Here is a 24253-nt window from a genome sequence, read left to right as displayed (position 1 = left end):
CTGACTTTGTAGTTAAAAGTTAACAAACAAAATAGTAGTCAAGGAACTTGACATTTATGGTGCTTTCAACAGCCATCCGGGACTGTGGGCCAAGTTAAAAAAATTGTAGGCACAGTGACATAGGCGGTAAGCCATCAGCGTTCGACCTCACGTAGCTTACGATGCATCATTATTGTGAAGTGTGACTCGTTCTGCCCTACCCCCCTCTACTCCGCCTCTCATTACCTATCTGGGTAGCGTGGGTGTGTCCAGGGAAGGGTTGTCCCCTCCCCCGGATGCATACCTCCTAACTGTCCCTTTTTCGGAGGGACAGTCCCTCTTTTGACAGCTCAACCCGCAGTCCCTCATTTGTACTGGAAAGTCCCTCTTTTCTCTGCACTGAACAGCCAGAAAAAGAAACACAGTAATTGGCTTTTAGCAGAGAGCCCAGAACAGCTAACAGGTGCAAATAAGATACTTTGTAACAATTTTGAGACACAAAAACACAGTTTAGATAAGGAGAAATATTTTCAAACTTTCATAACCTGCTAAATTTTGTAAAACAAACATGGTAATTAGGGGGTGTGGCCACAGAAAGAGGTGTGGTCAAAAAAATTGCTGCGCTACGTGCGGAAAAAATTTTTTGTCCCTCTTTTTACTTTGTTGGGATGTTGGGAGGTATGTGGAATGTGTAGCAGCTTGGTACGCTCTTCCAGGCTCTGCAATAGGAATCGGGAGAGGGAAAGGAAGAAGAGGTGAGGCTGCTGAAGCTACAGTGTTTCAGGGATCCTCTCCTGCATACTGACAACTGCAAGGTACCTCAGGACTCCTTCTAGAGGACATGCCAACACAGAGGGACAATACCATGTCCCAGCCATCAGAACACGCCCACCAGGTCCGGGTTAAAGCATATTTTAAGGGGTAAGTCAAATAATAGGACCCATCAGACGTGAACTACACAGTTTTCTTATTTGTAATCGTGTGAATCAAGTCCTCTTACTGAACTGCTCATGCATTTTTCAGTCGCTGCATTCTGGGACATGTAGTCTGGATGTGCCCACCAGCTCTAACATTGGAATGTTCTGCTTGCTCGCAGTGCATTGTGGGGGGCTTGTGGAATGCTGAGGTTTTGTTAGAATAATGAAAGGGTTAACGTGTGACTGGTCAGTTTGGGGCTTGCCTCTTTCTGCCTGTGTATTAGTAATAGTGGAAAGAATGCACACATTGTATATTCAGTGTAGCACAGCTGATGTGTAGGAACCTGAGCAATTCCCTGATGAGACACAGCCACCGTAGCCTATTCACCCTAAAATAATAGGTACAGCTGCTATTACAGAATACCTCAGGGTTTCAACTAGAAAAAGGTTAGTGATTAGGACACAAGGGCAGATTCGGGGAGATTTAGTCGCCTGGCAACTAATCACCTCTTCTTCAGGGCGACAATCTCCCCAAACTGCCTTCCACCTGCTAAAATGAAAAATCGCCTGTGGCAACGCACTTTCCGAATTTCCAATTTCCGAAGTTACCTGAAGTTTCCTCGTGAGGCAACTTCGGGCGACTTCGGAAATCGAATCGACTGTCACCCTGAAGAAGAGGCAATTAGTCACCAGGCGACTAAATCTCCCCGAATCTGCCCATGTGCCCCTACCCTCAATCAAGAACCTAATACTCTCTGCCATCTAGCATGAGGATAACCTACTCCACATTCTCCAGCGCCTGTGAAATTGCAGCTCCCAGTATCCTATGGTAAGAGTATTGGTGTAGACAACGGTGCTAACACTTAAAGGCGTGTTAACTTTTAATATATTACAGAATGGCCAATTCTAAGCAACTTTTCAATTGGTCTTCATTATTATTATTTTTTTTATAGTTTTTAAAGGATACATTTTGTGTAAAAAAAAAATAAGAATGTACCAGTGCATTATACTCATTTAGATATAGAAGAATTGTGCTTAAAAAAGTAGTGTTTCAGGCTGATTTATTGAATATTTCTGCAAAAACCCTAATAATCCCTCCCTTCTCTTCCACTTCCTGCTCCCTGAATTCCCAGGATGTGCAGGGGAGCAGGCAGCTCTCAACTCAATGCACTGTAGGAAAGGAACCAATCAGCAGCTAGCAGGAGCTGATAGGGAACTGAAGCCTGTCTCTGCTTGTGTGACTGCAGGGCTGTGATTGGCTGTCCCCCTCCTACAGTGCTTCTGGCAGGGACGTTAGGACACACCCACCCCCAGTGTCAGTCTTGGACACCAAGGGCCCACCAAAAAACCTTAGACCAGGGGTCCACCAAAAGTTTTTAGACAAGGGGCCCACCCTCAGTACTATATTCTTCCTCTCATCACGCAACCTCTATTCTCCCAGTCTCTTTTCGTTACATACTATAATCTATTATTCCACCTATTTAGCCACTTTGTTCTCATAGAAATAGGGAATGCCCATGAAATAAGACAAAAGTTTAGCAGCATGAGGGCCCACTGACACCTGGGCCCACTGGGAGTTTTCCTGCTATCCCGGTGGGCCAGTCGGACGCTGCCCACCCCTAATTTGAAACACAGACAGGGACCAGTAAACAACTATAGGGAGCTCTAATAAAGGGGTGATTTTTAAAGATAATATTAATTTTTAGCACCATGTAAAAGCAACACCATATATCACTCATAATTGCCTACAAAATCAGGGTTTTTTCATTTATCCTGTATGTCTCCTTTAAATTATTTGCCTTCTTCTGACTCTTCCCAGCTTCCAAATGAGGGTCACTGACCCCATCTAAAATAACATGCTCTGCAAGGCTACACATGTATTGTTATTGCTACTTTTTAATACTCCTCTTTCTAGTCAGGTCCTCTCCTATTCATATTCCAGTCTCTTATTCAAATCAGTGCATGGTTACTAAGGTAATTTGAACCCTAACAACCAGATGGCAGAAATTGCAAACTGCAGAGCTACTGAATTAAAAGCTAAATAAGGCAAAACCCACAAATAAATTTATTAAAACCAGTTGCATATTATTTCAGAATATCACTCTCTACATCATACTAAAAGTTTGCTTAAGTGTGAACAACTCCTTTAAGGTTTATTAGAGGTTATTGGCAGCAGGGGATGGTAATTGGAGTTCCCCTTGGAAATCTGCTTTTAGAAAGTGATATTCTGATATTCACAATTTCCTTTTCATTTTATGTGTGGGATTCTTTTATTGTTATTTTTTATTCAGCAGCTCTCCAGTGTGCAATTTCAGTAGTCTGGTTGCCACTGTCCTTGATATGAATAAAGGTGGCCATAGATGCAAAGATCCGCTCTTTTGGCAACAGAGTCTGATGAAGTGCCCAGCTATGGGGCATGAAACGCGTTAAAATTGTACACCCTCCACTGCAATCCTTCCTATGCGTGAATAAAGCCGAAGGTTGATGTGAACTGTGCCGGATTCCTGGTATTCTTGATCTGCGCCTTGGTAGCGGTTCGTGTCTTTGCTATATCGGGGGTAATCTGATTGTTCGGCTGTATGGCTAAAGATTTTACTATGTATAGGAAACGTTCTTAACCCACACGTAGCTCCTGCCATCGTGTAAGGGCAAAAAGGCCACTAAAAAGCTTTCTCTGGTTATTTTGATATTTATTGATCTTTTAATAATGTGTCCCTCCCGGCCACTTGTATGTGTAAATATAGGCTTCTTGCTAATGCTTAGGAGTTCCACTTTGCCAACTTTTGGAAAGGTTAATGTTCCTCTCTCGTGCGCAGCTGACAATAAAAAAGAAACCATGTGTGTTTACAAAATAACATTACCAAAACTTTACAAAACACTTCTAGTTTGTAGAAGATTAGTGTGCTCGGTGAGTGTGACAGTACAGCACGTGATTTAACCGGACTTCACAACTAATGCCTGTGTCTGTGCAGTACCTCAATGTGCAGCTATTTAGCTATATCTCTACAGTCAATATTTTAGAGCAGTGATCCCCAACCAGTTGCTCATGAGCAACATGTTGCTCACAACCCCTTGGATGTTGCTCAAAGTGGCCTCAAAGTAGGTGCTTATTTTTAAAGGGGAACTATCGCGAAAATTAAAATTAACTATAAGCTTCACCATACTGAAATAAGAAATTTTGTAAATACAATCAATTAAATATTCTGCATTGTTTCTGAAAGAATCAAGTTTATATTTACTGTTCCTCTCTCAGGATCTGTTTCTCTTCATTCTGTCTTCATGCAGCAGGTGGGTGTCAGATAATCACTGACAGATCCAATATATCTTATAGGGGGGGGGCTTCCTTTCCTAGCTCATTTAAATAACTGATTCCATTACAAACAAAATCTAACAATAACTGCCTTTTGCACAAATTCTGCACTTAGAGAGACATGATGTCTGGTGATCTTAATAGAGTGAGCTCTATACATCTTCTAGGCAAAAGGAGCCCCCTTTAAGATATATTGGATCTAACGGTCAATGCATATCTGAGACCCAACTGCTGCACGAAGAGAGAATGAAGAGAAACAGATGCTAAGTGAAGAAATAGTACAGCATTTTTAATTGATTGTATTTAGAAAGTTTCTTATTTCAGTATGCTGAAGCTTATATTAAATTTTCATTTTCATGATAGTTCCCCTGGCTTGTGGTAAGTTTTAGTTGCATAAAAACCAGGTGTACTGCCAAAAATAGCCTCCTGTAGACTGCCAGTTCACATAGGGGCTACCAAATAGCCAATCATAGACCTTATTTGCCACCCACATGAAGTTTTTTCATGCTTGTGTTCCCCAACTCTTTACATTTGAATGTGGCTCACGGGAAAAATAGGTTGGGGACCCCTGTTTAGAGCATAAAATCTACTTTTGACTCTTCAAACTTACTCATAGATAACCATCTAGCAGAGTCTTTCAGGAGCTTGGAGTAAACCCCTTTGAAAAAAGACCTAGTTTAAATACCTGGTTTAAGATGGCCATAGACGCAAAGATCTGATCGTTATAAATCGAGGATTCGTACTATTTTCGGACCGTGTGTGGAAAGTCCCGATAGATTTCGTCTGGCGGAGATCGGTCGTTTGGTTAATCGAACAGATTAAAAGATTTCTGTCGGCTGCCGATAATTTCTCTGCATGTATTGCCGATCGTACGATTATTAGAGGGAGACTGTCACTAGCTTTAAACATGTAATAGGTAACTTGTTTTATATGCAAATTCTGCAGTGCACTGACAGGGTTATGATGAATGTAAAGATGTTGTCTTTATTTGAGGTGGTTGGCTAGTATTTTTGACATGTATATTTCATTATGTTCATTAGGCAAGAGAAGGGTGTATTGTGTAAAGGTGTCTATACACAGAGAACCCCGCTCAATTGACGATTTCGCCAAACAATCGGATCTCTCCTCCGTATGCCCACCACCACCAACAGGCGGTTAGATCGCGGGACCGCATCAACGAACAGGTGCAGTCTGCGATCCGACAGGATTTTTTCTCCTGCCCGATCGACATCTGGCTGACTCTCCAGATACCAATTGGGGAAGATCGTCGGAGGGTCCCACACAGGGGCCAATAAGCTGCTGACTCGGTCTGTCACCATTATACCATTATATCTAGTAAATTCAATTTGTTTATTATCAGCAGCTCAATAGTATGAATGCTTTGGTTTCCCTGTTGGCAAATAGCAGCATAAAGCTTTATCATTTCAAACCTCGGCCTATGCTGAATACAAATTTTGTTGCAGACTGCCGCCGTCATGATTTTCTATATGCTATTATGATTTTTTAACTTGTGTGCAATATGGACTAGCTTTAGATGTGTGATGTTTGCTAAAGCACAGTCCTCGGACATCCAAATAAAACCATGCAATAGGTACTGCTGGAGCTTAGAATTTGTTTGGCTTTATATTAGAGGTCATCTTGGCAGTTAATCGGTCAGTAGTTGCACTATTTGGAAATTAAGGTGCACTTCTTGTTTGGGATGGGAAGTTTTGTATTTTCATAAGGGATACATGCCCTTTAAAGGGGATGTAACGGCAAAAAAATAAAATTTTACTTTCTTTAATGAACAAGAAATCTATCTCAATATACTTTAATTAAAAAATGTGTACCATCATTACAATAAACCTGACTGTATGCAGTAAAATTCCCCCTTTGTTTTACTTGCTCTGACAGCTGCAGATAGGAAACTTCAGAAGGTCCCTAATTGCTCTTTAGGGAAACATTCATACTTTCCAACTGCAGGGGGCGGCCCCCACCTTACTTCCCAGACCTAGAGCAGCTTTGTTTGTTTCCCTGTATCCACAGGCCCAGTGCAGTCTGCATATTCTGCTTATTAATCAGTCTTGCTGTATCTGCTTCAAAGGCAGATATTATTTGACTTGTGCTGTTTTGATCATTTATGATGATCCCTAAGCTTAACCTCCCAACTGAAGCCCAAACCACACTGAGCATGTGCATGGTCTTGGTCTTGCAAAGATGTTTAACAAAGTTGCAAGATGACAGCTCCATGCGGCTAACTTTGAAAACATAAATAATTTGTTTAATTAGGCTTCTGGTGCAGTAAGTTTATGCTTAGTATACAAAATACAGCATTTCTAGCATTATTCTATTTTAGACTTTAGTTCCCCTTTAAGAATTACAGGAATGTTATGAGTACCAAATTGTGGCAACAGTTATAATGTTCTAACATGAATATATTATTTATTTATACAGTAGTTTTGGCTCACCATTTCAAACATTTTTCTTATGCTCATATTTTTGCCATTCTCTATATGAGAAAAAAAATGATAGGAAGCATTGCAGCATTGCATTAGTTAGACAGACAATTGCTCACATATGAATACCAGCAATAACAGTTAAAGTCATAATTAGTGGAATATAAACCCTCCTTGCACAAATGGCTAATAGTTATTAAGTTTGAGTGTTCTACTCATATTATGCATTTATGCATGCCAATTTACATCACACCATCTTTTTATTTCATCCAATTTTGCTGATACTTTTTAAAGGGGTGGTTTACCTTTCAGGTAACTTTTCTTATGTTATAGAACTACCAATTCTAAGCAACGTTTCAATTGGTTTTCATTATTTATTTTTTCAAGTTTTATAGTTATTTATTTTTTTATTTTTTTTCACAAATGTTTTTATTAGTTTTTCCAGAATACAAGTAAAATGAATTAAAACAAAATCATAACCAAGAAAGTAAATAAGATAACAATATTATTGTCAAGGGTAGAACAAAGTAGTAGAAGGCAGGAATGATAATTAGCAGTCTATACCGTTGCCAAGTGACCAGGAGAGAATGGACCAGGTAGATACACCGCTACCTATATATATTGAAAAACGACCCAGCATGTCACTAACTATTAACAGTAGGAAGAAACATAAAAAAAAAAAGATTCGTACTCACAGAGTGCTTGTTAATATTTGATTAAGGGAGTGGCTCCTGGGGGGTCCCGTTGAAATTGGTTGTTGTAGGTTTCCCCTATTCATCAGCTGTTGTTCCGCCTCACAGACAAGATCGGTTCCCTGCAACAGTTCCCTTTCATACCATGTAGTATATTGAAAGGTTTGAATGGTTAGTAGTTTAGTATGCAGTGGGAGGGTGTTAATGTGCGTCAGCCAGGTATCGAAAAAGGTTTCCGTGTGGCTTTCCTTACTCGTTAAGGTTTCTATCCAATCTAAGTGGAATATGTATTGCAATTTTTGGTGCACCAAGGACAGTGGTGGGGGAAGGTGGGACAACCAGGTATGTAAAATGGCTTTCCTGGCCGCCGCTGCCAACCGTTCAGCAAGAGCCCGTTCTGGTTTGGAGATATATGAGGTAGGCTGCAGTTTGCTAAAAATGGCCCATGTAGCGTGAATGTTCAGAGTTTTCCCCGACAGGGTTTCCCAGTAGCTGGCGACTTCCTTCCAAAACTGTTGCATGAGTGGGCATGACCATAGGCAGTGTATTATATCAGCTCTCGAATCCCCGCATTTCAAACAACTATCTGAGATCGCCGTACCAATATGGGATCTCTTCAAAGGAGTCAAATAGGTATGATGCAATATTTGTAGGGACATTTCTTGGTATGTGCTAGCCGGTAGTATTTTCATCATTCGGGTGTGATAACGGAGAATATCTACGTTTTCCGAGTGCGGGATAACTGTTTTCCATCTCGTAAAGCTCATGGTGGTGTTATCTACATCGATGGTTGTCCTGATTAGGTTGTAAATATGTGCAGTTGATCTAATTGTGTCATGTTTTGGCCATAGCGAGTCAATTGGGTTGGTCTTGTCTACATCTGTTAATTTAGCCAATTGCGTCGCGATGAAGTGTGTAAGTTGTAATAATGAGAATTGGTGAAGTTGCAAAAATGGGTATTTTTGGAGCAGGGTCGCAATTGGTTGAATTGTGTTGGTAGTCGTGAGCACATCCTTCATGTTTTGTAGACCTTTCGTTTGCCATGATTTAAAAAGTATACTGTTTAGGCCTGGAGGGAACGCTTTGTTATTGAGCCAGGTAAGATTTATCGAGTTAAAGGGAGAAAGGTTAGCTTTTTTGCGGATAGAGTGCCAGGTTCTGTATGTATGAATGAATAAAGGATTATCCTGTATATCTTTGGGGATTTCTGGAAGTGGCGTATGTAAGAGTGAGTTAAGTGAATTTCCCTCTGTTAAGGTTTCATCTAAAAGGGTCGTGGTGTATATGTTTCTATGGTGGAGCCAATCTCCCGCATACCTAAGGAGAGCTGCATCGTTATATTCCAATATGTTTGGAAGATTGAGTCCACCATCCTGCTTCTGTAGGTGGAGGGTTGCGACTCTGATTCGGGGACGTTTTTTGTTCCAGATAAAGGTTCTTAAAATGTGTTGCAGTCGTTTGTTGTCTGCGGAGGATATGCGATATGGCAACATTTGTAATTTGTAAAGTAATTTGGGGAAAATTATCATTTTAATAAAATGAATTCTACCTGAGAATGTAAGATTTGTATTTATCCATTTGCAGGTGTCTTGTTCAATTTGATCTATGGTGGATCTGATGTTGGACTTATACATGTCTTTGTGATGTTGTGTTAATCGGATTCCGAGAAATTTTACATGTGTTTTGGCTTTCCGAAAGGGAAACGGGTTTGCCCAATCCGACGGGATGGTGTGTTGTAGACGTAGGGCTTCAGACTTCCCTAGATTGATTCTAAATCCCGCTATAGTTCCGAAAGTTTCTATTTTGTGTAGGATTGTGGGAAGTTCGGTTTGAGGCTTGTTTAGAAAAAGGAGGATGTCATCAGCATATGCTACTAGCTTTACTTGTTGTGAGCCTACTTGGATACCTTCAAAGGTGTCATCGTTAAGTAAGTGACGTAGCAAAGGATCTAAAGCGAGATTGAAAAGTAGCGGTGAGAGAGGACATCCTTGTCTCGTGCCTCTCTGTATCAAGAATCTAGGAGAGTTCATTCCGTTAGCCGTAACATGGGTATAGGAATGCGAGTAGAGGGTTCTAAATAGGTTGAGCATCTGTATACCAAAGTGTTGAAATTCAAGTAGTCTTTTAATGTGTGTATGTGTTATTCTATCAAAGGCTTTATCAGCGTCCAAGTTAATTAGTATGCCGTGTTTTCTTTTCTCCAGATTACATTGATACAAGGTAGCTATTGCCGTCTGGAGAGCCTGGACCGGGTATCTTCCCCTGAAAAACCCCACCTGGTGAGTGGTAAGTATGTGTGGGAGAACAAGTTGTAACCTGTCTGCCATAATTTTGGTTAACAATTTCAGGTCTTGATTTAAAAGAGAGATCGGCCTGTAGGAGGAGGGGAGGGTGGGGTCTTTCCCCTCTTTTGGAATTAATATAATTCTCGCCTCGTTTGCTTCACACCACAATGGAAAGCCCTGTAGAACATTATTAAAAAGCGTGGTGAGCAATGGGGCGAGTTCCGGGAGGAGGGCTTTGTAATATTCTGCGCTTAAACCATCGGGGCCTGGGGATTTCCCATTCTTCAAATGCTTTATTGATGATGTTATTTCTTGTTCTGTAATAGGTGCATCTAAGATCTCCCTGTCCTGCACTGAAAGTTTGGATAAGTGGGCATTTCGCAGGAAAGAGAGGCCTTCCTCCGGATGGTCCTGATTCTCCTCGTAAAAGCGTTTAAAATACGTTTCAAGTTCTGCTACAATGGCTTCAGTGTCCCGAGCCCAACCCTCCTCCGTTTTTAATTTCTTTATGAAGTGTTGCGCAGTGTTGTGTTTGGTTATTCTGGCAAGGAGTCTCCCCGATTTGTTCCCCCATCTGTAAAACTTATTTTTCATATGAGAAATTTTGTACTGTGCACTATCATGTAATAAAGTATTAAACAATGCCTTTGTGTCCATGTATTTTATTTTATCTGCCTCAGAGTTTGTGAGTTTGAAAGTCTTGTAATGTTTCGTGAGTTCCTTTTGCAGGGAGGTGTATTTATCATTAAAGGTTTTTTTCTGTCGTATTACATAGGCTGTAATGTGCCCTCTTAGAACAGGTTTGGAAGCTGCCCACAGTAAGTTCTGGTCATCCCAATGTTGCATATTATCGTCTAGATAGTTTGCCCATTGTTGCTTAAGGTAAATTTGGAAGTCCATGTTATTACTCAGGTAGGAAGGAAATCGCCAGTTATACGAGGTAGCCTTGGAAACAAGTTGTTTCAAAGTCAGGGAAACCGGTGCGTGGTCAGTTACACTTATGTTGCCAATTGTAGAGGTCAATATGTTAGCTAGTTGAGAGTCAGCAAGAAAAAAATAATCTAGCCTGGAATGTATTCTATGTGCCCCAGAGTAAAATGTATAGTCCTTGGTGTCTGGGTGTGTGAACCTGTAGGTATCTTGTAGGCTTAAAAACTCACATAGTGTGTGCAGTGGAGTGATCCTTCTGATCGGGTATCTAGATGTTGCGTCCGATCTGTCCATGAAGCGGTCCCACACTGTGTTCATGTCGCCACCAATAATTAGGTTTGCGGGTCCCCAGGAGTCAATCCTTTGCATTAGTTCTGTAAAGAAAAAATTGTTGTCATCATTCGGAGCATATACATTTACCACGGTATATTTGGTATCTGGTGTTTCTATATCTACGATCAGATATCGGCCATTTTTGTCTCTATGTGTTTTTGTCACTGAACCATGTAGAGATTTGTTTAATAGGATCGCCACACCTCTAGACTTGGTGGTGTACGATGCCGTGATTTGTTCCTGTATCCAGGAATCTTTTAATACCGTTGTGTCAGTGTTTTTCCAATGGGTTTCCTGTAATAAAACAATATGGGCATGTTCTTTTTTTAAGAAGTCTAGGATTTTCCGTCTCTTAATCGGGGTATTTAAACCATCTACATTCCATGAGAGTAGCTTAAGGTTTTTAGGCTGAGCAACAGGAGGCAAGCTTTGTGTGGATTCACCCATTGTGACAATATTAACCGATTCCCGCTTTGGGAGTCGTGAGGGTGAGTAATTGTAACCTGGGGATGAACGTTCTGTCCCAGCGAGCAGATGTCATCCCGAGACAGCCTATATTACGGCCGCAAAAAAGGTGTACGTGTAGTTCTACCTTGGTCACTTGACAAAATAATAACAATATAACTATATACAATAGCAAAAGAAAATTTCTTTGTTGAGCAATATCAACCATTTGGTTCCTGATACAACCTCACTGGTTATAAAGGATCAAAATAAAGTTAGCAATAGAAGGTAAAAGTTCAACTAAGTATTCTAGCAGGAATATGGCAGACAGGCTATATAACATAGAGAAGGGAAAGGGAAAGCGCAGAGACATGCATAGAATCAATAAAGTTCAGTGTTCTGCAGATAGTTTAACAAACTTATGTAACCATTGAAGACCAATGCTCATGGGACAGGAGCAGTTCAGCAGGGCCAAGTCAAGTGTTCCAGTCCAGGGTCCCAAAACGTGTCGGGACAGGTTGAGCCTGGTGGTCTCTAGGGCCTGCTCGGAAATCCCCAGTGGATCAAGTGTGTGGATCAGATTGATTGTGTGTTACCACTGGGTTGAGTAAAAGCAGATCCAATGAGTGAAGATTCGCAAGTGCAGTTGCAGCAAAGTCCACTGGTAATACCAGGAATTAGAGTCTCATAGAGGTTCATTCGGGGAGAGTCCAAGTTCTTGGAGTACAGTCTGTCAAACGTTGGGGTGAAAGCTGGCAGTGTCCTCAGGTTTGCAGTCTGGACACAATGTAATTGGATGCTTGTTTGGGATCTTCAAAGATTTGTGTCTTATTAGTGTCTTTTTCGACTATCTTTAGTTTCGCTGGAAACATGAGGGAAAATTTGTATCCCGAGTCGTAGAGTTTCTTGCAAACAGGAGCGAATTCTCTGCGCTTTGCCGTCACAGACGCAGAATAGTCTTGGAAGAGTAAGATTGGGTGCCCATCATATGTGATGTTCCTTTTCATTCTGTAGGCTTCCAGTATTCTGGTCTTATCAGTGAAGTTCAGTAGCTTGAATATAACTTGCCTCGGGCGCTGTGCGTCCTGAGCAGGTGGTGGTCCAATTCTATGGAACCTTTCGACTAGGAAGGGGAGATGTTGGTCATCAATGTGAAGGGCTTTAGGTAACCATTCATGAATGAGTTTGTCCAGGTCTTTCGTCTTGACCGTCTCGGGAACTCCCACCAACCGCAAATTGTTCCTCCTACTACGGTTTTCCAGGTCTTCCACCTTGTCTGATAAGATCGAAATTTCTTTCTGTTGCAGATCGATAGTAGATTGTGCTGAGGCCATATTGTCGTCCAGTGTGGATATCCGGTCTTCCGCTTGGGATAGTCTTTGGGATTGATTAGTCATCTGCTGTAAGATTTCAGAAACAGATTCCTTAATACTCGCCAGTTTCTGGTCAAGCAGAGGGCCCAGAATTTGGACCATATCTTCAATTTGTGAAGTAGTGGGGTCATGTTGGGTACCCGTTTCTGAGTCGCTCTCCGCTTGAGCAGCTTCTTGCAGCTGTTTCTTATCTTTCGGTTTAGTTATCGTTCTGCGAGACGTCATGGTAGTAGGTTGTCCCAGATATTTTTCCATAACGTTGTGGGAGCACCGGAGATGTGTAGCGTGTAGCCCGTGTGAGGTAAGTAGCTTTCAGTTGAACATAGTTCCAGTAGTGGTATCACTCCTAGCGTTTATGTCATTTGGCTAGGTTGTGCAATGGTGACATGCTGTCATCCGTTGCGATTACATTGCCTCGGTAGTCACTCGAAACAATAGTGGGAGTGGCTGTTATCACGCGTCTGGCCAGGTAAGGCGTGTAGCCGAAACACTACCTTAAGCTGTGTTCCAATAGTTGACCGTAGGCGGTTGTCTGTGGTATTGGAAGGGAGTACAAACGGCACTGTGTGGAGCTAAAGAAAAGTATATAGCTGCCTGACTAGCCAGACGGGAACCTCGGGATGTTTTGTGGCAGGAGAGGGTCTGTGGCCAGTCTTGATAATGGTAGTGTGCACTGTGTGCAGGGCCGTTATTAACACCTCTGGTTATGTTGGGCAGAAAAGATCCAATCAGGGGAGTCTGCCTTAAATTATGCTCCCTAAATGAAATCAAGAGGGCGCAATAAAGTTGTGGCTCCCCAGGAAAGGTGTCTCAAAGAAGGTCAAGCGCTTGAGGTAGTGGGTTAAAAAGTTTGTTAGGCGCTGTAAATGTTGCCAAAGAGAGGCCTTGTTACGTAGTAGGCCTACTGGCTTAAACACACCGCTGTGCGGGTGTGACAGTTACGTGGCAGTCCGGGTATATGGACGTTACCCTCCCCCAGGGTCGATGTACTTAGCTGTGGAGTCTAAGATCCGGTAGACTTGCGCCCTACTGGGGTCGGGTCTCGCCAGTCTGCAGAGAACCGCGAGCGGTGCAAGGAGCAGCCGATCCGGTCCGCGCCCAAATGTGGAGTGCGCTGCCTTCCGGGGCCGCAAAAAGGAGGGGAGAGTCGGGAGATGACGGATCCCAGTTTGCCCCCAGGTATTCCGCTGTATTGTCCGTGCCTTGCTGTACGATCTCAGCGTACTAAACAAGCTGTTTCGCAGAGAAATAGGCAAGGTGGAGCGGAGCTCTGCTAAAACGCGGCCATCGTCTTTGGCACGCCCCCCGGAAGTCGTTTTATAGTTATTTGCCTTTTCCCTCTGACTCTTTGTAGCTTTCAAATGGGCATCGCGGACTCCCTTCTAAAAAAAAACGCTCTGTAAGGCTACAAATGTATTGTTACTTTTTATTACTGATCCTTGTATTCAGGCCCTCTCCTATTCATATTCCAGTCTCTTATTCAAATCCATGCATGGTTGCTAGGGTAATTTGGACCCTAGTTACCAGATTGGTTAAGATGCAAATTGAAGCGCTGCTGAATAAAAGGCTAAATAACTCAAAAACCTTCAATCATAAAAAAATGAAAACAAAGTGCGAATTGTCTCAGAATATCACTCTATCCATCATACTAAAAGTAATCTCAAAGGTGAACAATCCCTTTAATGTCATCTAATGAATCCAACTTACCTGGGTAATGGCACCACACAGCTGTTGATCTGATTGAGTCGGTTCTCTTTTTTTTGAATCAGACACTACAAACCCTGCAATAGGAAATAATCTTGTACTCACAAAGTGGAGTACTAAATTAATAAAATATTGGTAAGTCCTATTTGTTCTGTATTATTGACAAGTTGCTTGTGGTTACATATATCATTAGGGAAATGACCAGACTAGATTATATAGAAATAATTTTTCTTCTGACTCTTTGCAGCTTTCAAATGGGCGTTGCTGACCCCTTCTAAAAAAACAAATGCTCTGTAAGGCTGTTACACATTTATCGTTACTGCTATTTTTTATTACTCATCTTTCTATTCGGACCCTCTCTTATTTAAATTCCAGTGTCTTATTTAGATTGATGCATGGTTGCTAGGGTAATTTGGACCCTAGCAACCAAATTGCTTAAAATACAAATTGAACAACTGCTGAATAAAAAAACTCAAAAACCACAAATAATAAAAAATGAAAACCAATTGCAAATTGTCTCAGAATATCACTCTCTGCATCATACTAAAAGTTATCTCAAAGGTAAACAACCTCTTTAAAACAAAATGTGATCTTTTACAGATAACTTCTAAACCCCGGCTCCCAGTTCTAACCCTGTCAGCAATAGGCCTTTGTGCTGCAACTTCCCTACATTCGCTTGTGAGTCAAATGGATTGAGAGTTGAATTTACAGGTATTCTTTATCTATCTGAGGCTCACAAGTGTCTGGTGAGAAGCTACAGCACCAATGTTAAATACGACAGGGAAGAAACAATAGAGTGGTAGGTGTGTAACCAGCAAGAGGGAGACCTGCACTATGACTGCAAGCACACAACACATTCCAACGGCTGATGCTAAATGGAAGTCCTTCCTGCAGATCTGTCAATACAATGCTGTTCAATCATTACAAGAGTAAGTTATAGTTTCACCAACATGCCACCACAAACAAGCAAATTGTTATGAACACAGGTTACCCATGTGAAAGGCCCACATTATACATGCATACATTTATATAAAATATGTTAAACCAACATACTACTAACCTTATATTTGTGCTGCCTGTTCTGCTTTTCTTTCCCTTTTCTTTTTTTATACATCTGTGTCTTGCTTTCTTCTATTTCTGTCTTTTTATCTTCTTCCAGCATTTCGTTACTTCTCTTTACATACTGCTCTACCTCTTCCTGTTCATTAGCTAGCACCCCTCTTTTCTTTGTATCGCCCATTTTCCCCTTTCTCTTCAGACTGTGACTACTGCCTCTTGAATATTTTGACACAGCTCTCCCATTTTTTTGTGCCCTGATCTCTTCCTATTTGTTCTGTGCACTAAATGATGACTGCAAAAGCTGCCTTGGCCCTGATAGCATCATGTTTCACAGTAGAGTGAGTCAGCAACAATAGGATAGTTAATCCTGCCTCAATACCCAGTTAATTTTAAACAGCAGAATAGGGAACAATACTGTTGTCTTCTGTCTCTACTCCCCATACCCTGAAACAGTTAATTGTAAACTGTAGCAAGCATAGCCAACAACAATGGCATGTGTCTTGCATCCTTAGAACCCCCCTTTCCAGCAACCAGTATGCATAGTGAATTTATGATCTGTCTTGTGACCTTAACCCACTTCCCCCCAGTTAACTTAACAGCAGCCATCCAGTAAGACTGTGCGCTTCTCCAGAGCAGTAGACTTCATGCGTGCAGTGGAGTCCAATCCTCCTACATTCTTTTATCGAGAAAAGTGCGCACTGTTACCGGACGTGTGTAACTGATTCAGGGGTTTAAGGCCCCTGACCACTAATGGGCCCTTAGTCTATGCGTTAATCCGCCCTGCTGTGTGTTTCATAGTAAATAAAGTGCCCCTTGTTGAAGTCACATCTACAGTTCCATTGCCTTCAGTCTCGTGCTCTAATAAGGCCATGACACCTGGTACTTTATTCACGATATACTCCAGCTGTGTGTGACTGGATATGGTGCCTGGGCTGCACTTAAATATGTATGTTTTGTATGGTGTTCGTTTGAACCTGTAATCTCAGCAGTTTCTGTGCGACATTTACCTCCGCGCTCAACACCTCGGCGCAGCACAGCAGCGATTAGGAAGAGTCCAACTTCTGACTGACAGAGGGAGAACCCACCCTGACTGAACTATGACGCATCGCAGGTGACTCTGTAGAATCCCCCGGGGCGTGTAGTTAATGGGTGGCTCTGCTCCTGCCAGTAGGGCTGTGTGTTTGTATGTGATGTGTGTTTGTATGTGATGTGTACTTGTATGTGATGTGTACTACAGGCAGGAGGAAGAGCTGAGCTGCACCTGAGTCCTAAGTTTCGCCTCCTCCCCCGGACTCTTGGTCTGTACCTGCTACACTTTCTTTAGGAGCCGTTCAGTAGCATCACCTTTTCTCTCGCTGGAGCCGAACTGCTGTTGCAGCGTCAGAACCGTCATTATGTTCTAGTGAACTTGGGAATCCGTCAGCATGAGACGTCCTGGGAAGAGCTACTGGTCAGTAGGCATAGGGGGAGGTTGATGGGGGTCGCTGACGCTGTTTATAAATAAGAATGTTTATCACTAAGCATGTTTCGTGCTGCGCAGGTACCAGCCACAATCTGGACTATAGCGGGTCTTTGGGGAGTGCTAGTTCAGCGAGTGCTTTGTTATTCAGTGTAATGTATTACTGCCTCCTTAGAGAACATTGTGTTAGCCAAGGGTAAAGTGTATCTGTAATGGAAATCAGTTGTTTTTGTACTGCAACACCCGCCAAACCCTGACAATTCAAACCCGAACTGGCAATCTGTGGGTTGTGGCAAATGCCAGAGGCAGTGTTAGACTGGGACTCCAGGGGCCCACCCAAAAATCTTAGACCAGGGGCCACCAACAGACCTTAGATCAGGGCCCCACTCTCACTACTATTATAATTCCTCTCCTCACTCAGCCTCTAGTCTGTTTTCTTTACATGATATAATCTATTATTCAATCTATTTTGTCTCTTTGTTCTCATAAAAATATGGAATGCCCATGAAATAGGCCAAATGTTTAGCAGCAGGAGGGCCCACTGACACCTGGGCCAACCGGGACTTTTCCTGGTATCCCTTTGGGCCAGTCCAACACTAGCCAGAGGGGCTGTCATAAGATGCCACAGAAAGTCACTATTTAGTGGGCTGGTGGGGAGCTGATTGGGCCTCTCTGTACTAGAAATGCCAGGGCTTATTTTGACTCCCAGTCCAGACCTGCCTGACATCCAGTCCCCATTCTAAGTTCACTTTATGGGGCCCTCATGCCTCTGGACGATGAAAGCAGAGAGGTGAGTTCCACCTGGGCCAGCTGCTTGATGGACTGTTCCACCTGTGCCGGCATTTAGTCAGCCTAGGGCAGTGCCGGACTGGGGCACCAGGGGCCCACCCAAAAACCTTTGACCAGGGGCCCACCAATTAATTTGAGACCAGGGGCCCACTCTTAGTACTATTTTTCTTCCTCTCCTCACTCAACCTCTATTCTCCTAGTCTCTTTTCTTTACATACTATACTCTATTTTCCCAACTATTTAGCCTCTTTGTTCTCATAAAAATAGGCTACATCTGACAACCCATTACACTACTCCATATCTAATAAAAGGGGCAACTTTGCCCAGGTGCAATATCTCTTAGCCAAGGGCAACACCACTAAATGCTGCCTACAGATTGGTGTTAGCAGGTTATTAGACCTGTATCTTAACCTTACACTTAGGGTTGCCACCGGCCTGGCCGGTAAAAATGATGATTAATCCCAATGTGATTAATAGGGAAAAAAAGATAAATATAAAGGAAGGCCGGTATTGTTTTCCAGAAAAGGTCCCAACCCTACTAACACTAGAGTCATATGTGGAACCAATTTCTGCGACCCGAACCGCAACCCTCATATTTACCCACTATGATCCGCTACCCGACCCAGACCCGCAACTGCCTTATCCGCAACCCGTGACCATTTGTGTACATGTCTTGTAAAATGTGATGTACAGGTAGGTATGGGATCAATTATCCAGAAACTCATTTACCAGAAAGCTCTGAATTACGGGAAAGCTATCTCCCATAGACTCCATTTTAATCATATGATTATTTCCTTTTTCTCTGTATTGGCAGAAAATAGATGTCGAACCTGACCAGTTGCTCTCCCGGTCTAGAATCTGGACTTGGCAGTCTTCAAACGTGTGTCCTTTTTCTTTTAGATGTAGGTACCCGGCTCTTCTGTGCTGCACCATACTCTGGTGTAACTGTTGTTTGGTTTCTCCCACATACAAATCAGAACACTCCTCACTGCATACACAATGTTACACATACACACTGCATCTATTGTCTGCCACATACAATGCTGTTTTGGCACCTCTCCCTGGAAGGTTTAATAACACCTCCAAGCTCCAATTATGCTAATACAATCAACACTTAACTTCATGACTGATTATGATAAAAAGATTACACTGATTGGAGCAAGATTCCAGATAATATATTCCCGAAAGATCCTATTTATAAATTATTCTGAATTGAGAAAGCCAGTTGGATGACTGGTGAAACGTCTTCAAGAAAAAACACAGCAAGGCCAGGCCTGGCTTGGAAGCCAATGTCACTTGCTATTCCGTGGCAACAAATTGCACTGCTACATTGTCTAGCCACAGCAGCTGCAAATAGTTTTTTGTAGTTTTGTAGTGGTGCAGTTTTAGGTGCCGCAGTGCTATCATGCAGGTTCAGGTGCTATGTTAGGGCAGTTTCAGGTTCCACTGTTTGTTATTTCATTTTCAGGTGCCGCGGTGCTATCATGCAGGTTCAGGTGCTATGTTAGGGCAGTTTCAGGTTCCACTGTTTGTTATTTCATTTTCAGGTGCCGCTGTGTTGTCGTAGTGCAGTTTCAGGTGCCACTTATAGTGTTTAGAAAAAGCCCTTTTCTTCAGTTTATTGTATTCATGTTTGCTAACATTAGAGGGCGCCCTCTATAGCAGACCAGAGAGTATGTGCTGCTCTAGTGTAGTTTCAGGTGCTGCGGGGCAGTGTTATGATATACAAAAAGGGGGGGCTGTGTTATGGCAGTTTCTGTCACATGATCAGGGCACAGTCATAATTCATAGTGGTTGACATAAGAGTGACATTTTGTTACTGTGTAGTTTAGGTTTCAGTGCAACTGAAGTGCAACAGACCGCACTGTTTGGTGGGCAAGAAACAATTTCTCCTCCATGCAAACAATAGGCATGTTCATAAATATGTTTCTTTACACACAGCTTGAGCCATAACAAATTAAAGGTAGAAGTGCTAACGATTGAATCTTTCCTCTCAAAGGCCCACCTTGGGTGATATAGTTCTGATAAATCTGGCCAATTTTTGCCAGATTTCAATCGGGGAGGCCTGTTGGAGGGCCCCATACACAGGCAGATAAGCTGCCGAATCAGCAGTTAAATCTGCCCGTGCATGGCCACTTTAAATCCTGCCTATCCTTTAGTTGGTGGGTTAGTGACTTTTTTGCCCCTTTCTCAGTTTACAGTATTAAGAGGAAAATGTGGCTACAGATATATAGTTACATAGTTAGATCTGTTGGAAAAAAGACCAAAGTCCATCAAGTTCAACCCCTCCAAATGAAACCCAGCATCCATACATACACACACTCTGTACACTCACATAAACTATATATACTCATACACTAACTATAGATTTTAGTATCACACTATCCTTGGATATTATGCTTGTCCAAAAAATCATCCAAGCCCCTCTTAAAAGCATTAACAGAATCAGCATCACAACGTCACCCGGCAAGTGCATTCCACAACCTCACTGTCCTGACTGTGAAGAACCACCTACTCTGCTTCAAATGAAAGTTCTTTTCCTCTAGTCTAAAGGGGTGGCCTCTGGTGCTGTGATCCTCTTTATGGGTAAAGAGATCCCCTGCTATTTGTCTATAATGTCTTCTAATGTACTTGTAAAGTGTAATCATGTCCCCTCTCAAGCATCTTTTTTCCAGAGAAAACAACCCCAACCTTGACAGTCTACCCGACAGTCTACCCTCATAATTTAAGTCTTCCATCCCAGATTGGCACTTTAGTTGTGGACAGCTATAGGCCAGTAGGAGGTAAGCCCAGACTTCTGTGTCTAGGTAGAATAATGCTGAGAATTATAAAGCATCACTTCTCATGATAATAAGTGGAATGTAGCATAACTGTGTGCTATACTCGCATGCAATTCTTTTTAATTATTATGAGAGGTGTCAGAAAGTTGTTTAGACTGACATTTTCTTTTATTATACACAGAGTTTTTGGGTGGAGTTCTCCTTATTATCAGTATAATGCACTGTAAGATAGCATTTGTACATGTGTTAAATAAAATATATATATTATAACTAGGGAACATTTATGACTTGGGTGCAGTCTGCCTTTTTTCCCCGCACATTTTTGTGAATTTCTGCAGGACTGTTTTGGAACACAGAGACCTGTAAGGCCTGTAATAGAACCTTGAAACCCTTAGATTCAGCCTTGTGCTTTTATATGGTTATTGAACACCTTGGTGACTTTTAATATTGTATTTTACAATAGGGGGTACATAATTCACTGTATAATAACTTTCTATATCGGGTCTTCCTGCTGCCTTCCTTGACCTTTATCATGTTTGAACACTGCAAGGTGATCATGCCCTCAGTCACATCACACTACACCGTCTTGATCTCTAGGCCTCTTCAAGGTGAACGTCCGGGGATATTACATAACAGTACAGGTTTTGGGAGGAGATACAGTTAAAGCCAGAAACCAGAAGGAAATCACGTGCAGTTTGTTCTGGGGTAACTTTGGTGGTAAACAAAGCGCACCCTTTCCTCCCCAGCAGCCTAACAACAGAACAATATGAAGGTAACCAGATAGTAACTTCCTAACACAAGATAACAGCTGCCTGGTAGATCTAAGAACAGCAATCAGTAGTAAAATCCAGGTCCCACTGCAACACATTCAGTTACATTGAGTAGGAGAAACAATAGCCTGCCAGAAAGCAGCTGGCTCTTTCTGAAAGTACATGACCAGGCAAAATGACCTGAGATGGCTGCCTACACACCAATATTACAACTAAAAAAATACACTTGTTGGTTCAGGAATGACTTTTTTTATTGGATAGTGAATTATTTGCAGTGTAAACAGTGGAATCACTTGTCCTGTAAATGACAAATGTTTATAAAATGTTATATGCCCCCTCTGTACAATGCCAACTCCCCCAGTCAGGTCTACTATCCACCTGGGTCATCTTGTCTACCCCCCCCCCCCTGCTGATTCCCAATGACTGCAGTGAGTTATAGTCTAACAATAGCAAGTAGCTTTGACGAACATCTCCATTTAAATTATGAATATATGTTCCTTAATAAATTAAACAATGTGTTTTTTTGAATTTGCAGGAGAAAGAAAAGAGGTTGAAATGTCGGTTCCTCCTTGTGGCCTACAAGATGCAAGAAATTAGTCTGCCTTCTACCCAGAGCATGCCAGACCCGGATGCATTAGAGGGGCCTGTGTTCCTGAAGCCCGACATGGACATACAACTGCACGAGCCCAGCTGTATACTGATACTGATCTTAACTGGCAAAATCATAATAAATATCCATTATTTACAGGATTTTGCTGTTTGTAGCATGAGGTTCACTAACTATCACATCTGCCTGTTTACTCAGATCATATCCCATGCGTATGGCATTCTACACTATCCAGTGCTGTTAACAGCAGGGCTAGATTATTACAATACTGTTGTTAAATCCATTCATCTCCCCAGGCTTTGTCTCGGCTTCCTGCATGTTATACTTACCCTGCTCCTATGGACGGCAGCACTATCCTTTGCCCTCTATTCTTCTGTTCCTCCTCCAATCTCAGGCCCTGGACTGTCCTCATACCAGTGCACTTTCTACGTCAGCAGCCAGACTTATTATTTATCAGCCGCAGTGGTGTGTGCCATTGTTTTTATTCTGGGAATATGTTGCTTTGAAGTGGTGGCTTTAATAAAATCCATGAAGCTCATCTCCTTCACCAACAAGACTGTCCTGTTTTCCTGTGGAGATGAGTGGCCTGTCCAAGGAACCATATGTCTCTATACTGCTCTTGTGTTCTCGTTTCTGGGCACTTGGGCTCCATTTGTCCTCCGTAAAATTATTCTCCTCATTTTGTGTGCACCAATCCCAGGCTACATGGACATGAACGTGGCTTGGCTTTATTTTATGAACAGTTTCCTTGTGGGATTGGCCTATGTCCTTAAGTATCCTCAAATTGACCCGACCAGAGAGACCTTTTCCATAGACCCTTTCATCAGCTGGAAATATTGCATTCTGCCTTTTATTGACATTCACTACAAAGCAGAAGATTATTTGAATGAGCAGTTACATCCAGTTATGATTGTTTGATTCATTTCATGTTCCAGGCTACAGTTAGTAAAATAGGAAATCTACTCTCAGGTTCTTTTGTTTACTAAACGGTTGTATAATAGGTTTCTCTATTACTCTTGCAATACAGAGGATACTTTCCTCTGTTATGTTAAAGGGATGCTGTCATGGGAAAACATGTTTTTCATTATGCATCAGTTAATAGTGCTGCTCCAGCAGACTTCTGCACTGAAATCCATTTTTCAAAAGAGTTTTTTTTTATATTTAATGTTGAAATCTGACATTATGCTAGACATAATCAGTTTCCCAGGAGCCCCCAGTCATGTGACTTGTGCTCTAATAATCTTCAGTCACTCTTTACTTCTGTACTGCAACAACAGCCTAACAACATGACAATTGGAAAGTAACCAGATAACAGCTCCCTAACACAAGATAACAGCTGCCTGGTAGATCTAAGAATAGTACTCAATAGTAAAATCCAGGTCCCACTGCAACACATTCAGTTACATTGAGTAGGAGAAATCAGAAAGCAGTTCCATCCTAAAGTACTGGCTCTTTCTGATAGCACATGACCAGGCAATATGACCTGAGATGGCTGCCTACACACCAATATTACAACTAAAAAAATACACTTGTTGGTTCAGGAATGACTTTTTTTATTGGATAGTGAATTATTTGCAGTGTAAACAGTGGAATCACTTGTCCTGTAAATGACAAATGTTTATAAAATGTTATATGCCCCCTCTGTACAATGCCAACTCCCCCAGTCAGGTCTACTATCCACCTGGGTCATCTTGTCTACCCCCCCTGCTGATTCCCAATTAGTTCAGGAATGACATTTTATATCGTAGAGTGAATTATTTGCAGTGTAAACAGTGGCATTTAGAAATAAAAATGAAACCATAAAAATCATGACAGAATCCCTTTAAAGCGATGATATTTCCATTTTTAAAGGGGAAATAAAAATGGAAATATCATTGCCTTGTGTCTAGGTAACTAGACACAAGGCACCCCCTTTTTTCACCAACTGCTGTAGGTCAAGGATCACTAAGAGGCCTGCAAGCCGTAAGCAGAAAACCTATCTGCTAGAAGCCTGCTGCATAGGATGCTGTTAAAGGAACAGTAACACCAAAACATGAAAGTGCTTTAAAGTAATGAGAATATCATGTAGCGTTGCCCTGCGCTGGTAAAACTGATCTGTTTGCTTCAGAAACACTACTATAGTTCATATACCCAACCTGCTGTGTAGCAATGGCGGAAATTGAAAAAAGGCTATATGTCACAGGTTAAATAGTATATAACAGATAACACCATTGTGTTCTACAGAGCTTATCTGCTGTGTAACTTGAGTCTTTTCTCCTTTGAATGGCTGCCCCCATGGCTACACAGCATCTTATTTATATAAACAGTAGTAGTGTTTCTAAAGAAAACAGCAGTTTTACCAGTTCAGGGCAACACTGCATTATATTTGTAACTCTTTCAAACACTTA

General features: G+C 41.9%; 1 protein-coding gene across 6 annotated transcripts; it reads left to right on the top strand.

Moving 5' to 3' along the window:
• The first annotated feature begins 660 nt into the window (after window positions 1–660).
• Window positions 661–22828, top strand: LOC121394276 (probable G-protein coupled receptor 160). Of its 6 annotated transcripts, none has more exons than XM_041564841.1 (3): window positions 15437–16911; window positions 18524–18611; window positions 21795–22828. In XM_041564841.1, the coding sequence occupies exons 2-3, from the start codon at window positions 18531–18533 to the stop codon at window positions 22782–22784; spliced, it is 1071 nt and encodes a 356-aa protein (XP_041420775.1). In that variant the 5' UTR covers window positions 15437–16911; window positions 18524–18530; the 3' UTR covers window positions 22785–22828. The 6 variants fall into 6 exon arrangements, with proteins under 6 accessions (XP_041420778.1, XP_041420775.1, XP_041420773.1 ...); XM_041564839.1 differs by having other exon boundaries at window positions 18231–18611; XM_041564838.1 differs by having other exon boundaries at window positions 15437–18402.
• Window positions 22829–24253: the final 1425 nt, after the last annotated feature.

The sequence above is a fragment of the Xenopus laevis genome, chromosome 5S (genome assembly GCF_017654675.1).
Source record: "Xenopus laevis strain J_2021 chromosome 5S, Xenopus_laevis_v10.1, whole genome shotgun sequence".
Lineage (NCBI taxonomy): Eukaryota > Metazoa > Chordata > Amphibia > Anura > Pipidae > Xenopus > Xenopus laevis.
Note: the sequence above shows the minus strand (reverse complement) of the source record. Positions and strands in the feature narration are given on the sequence as shown.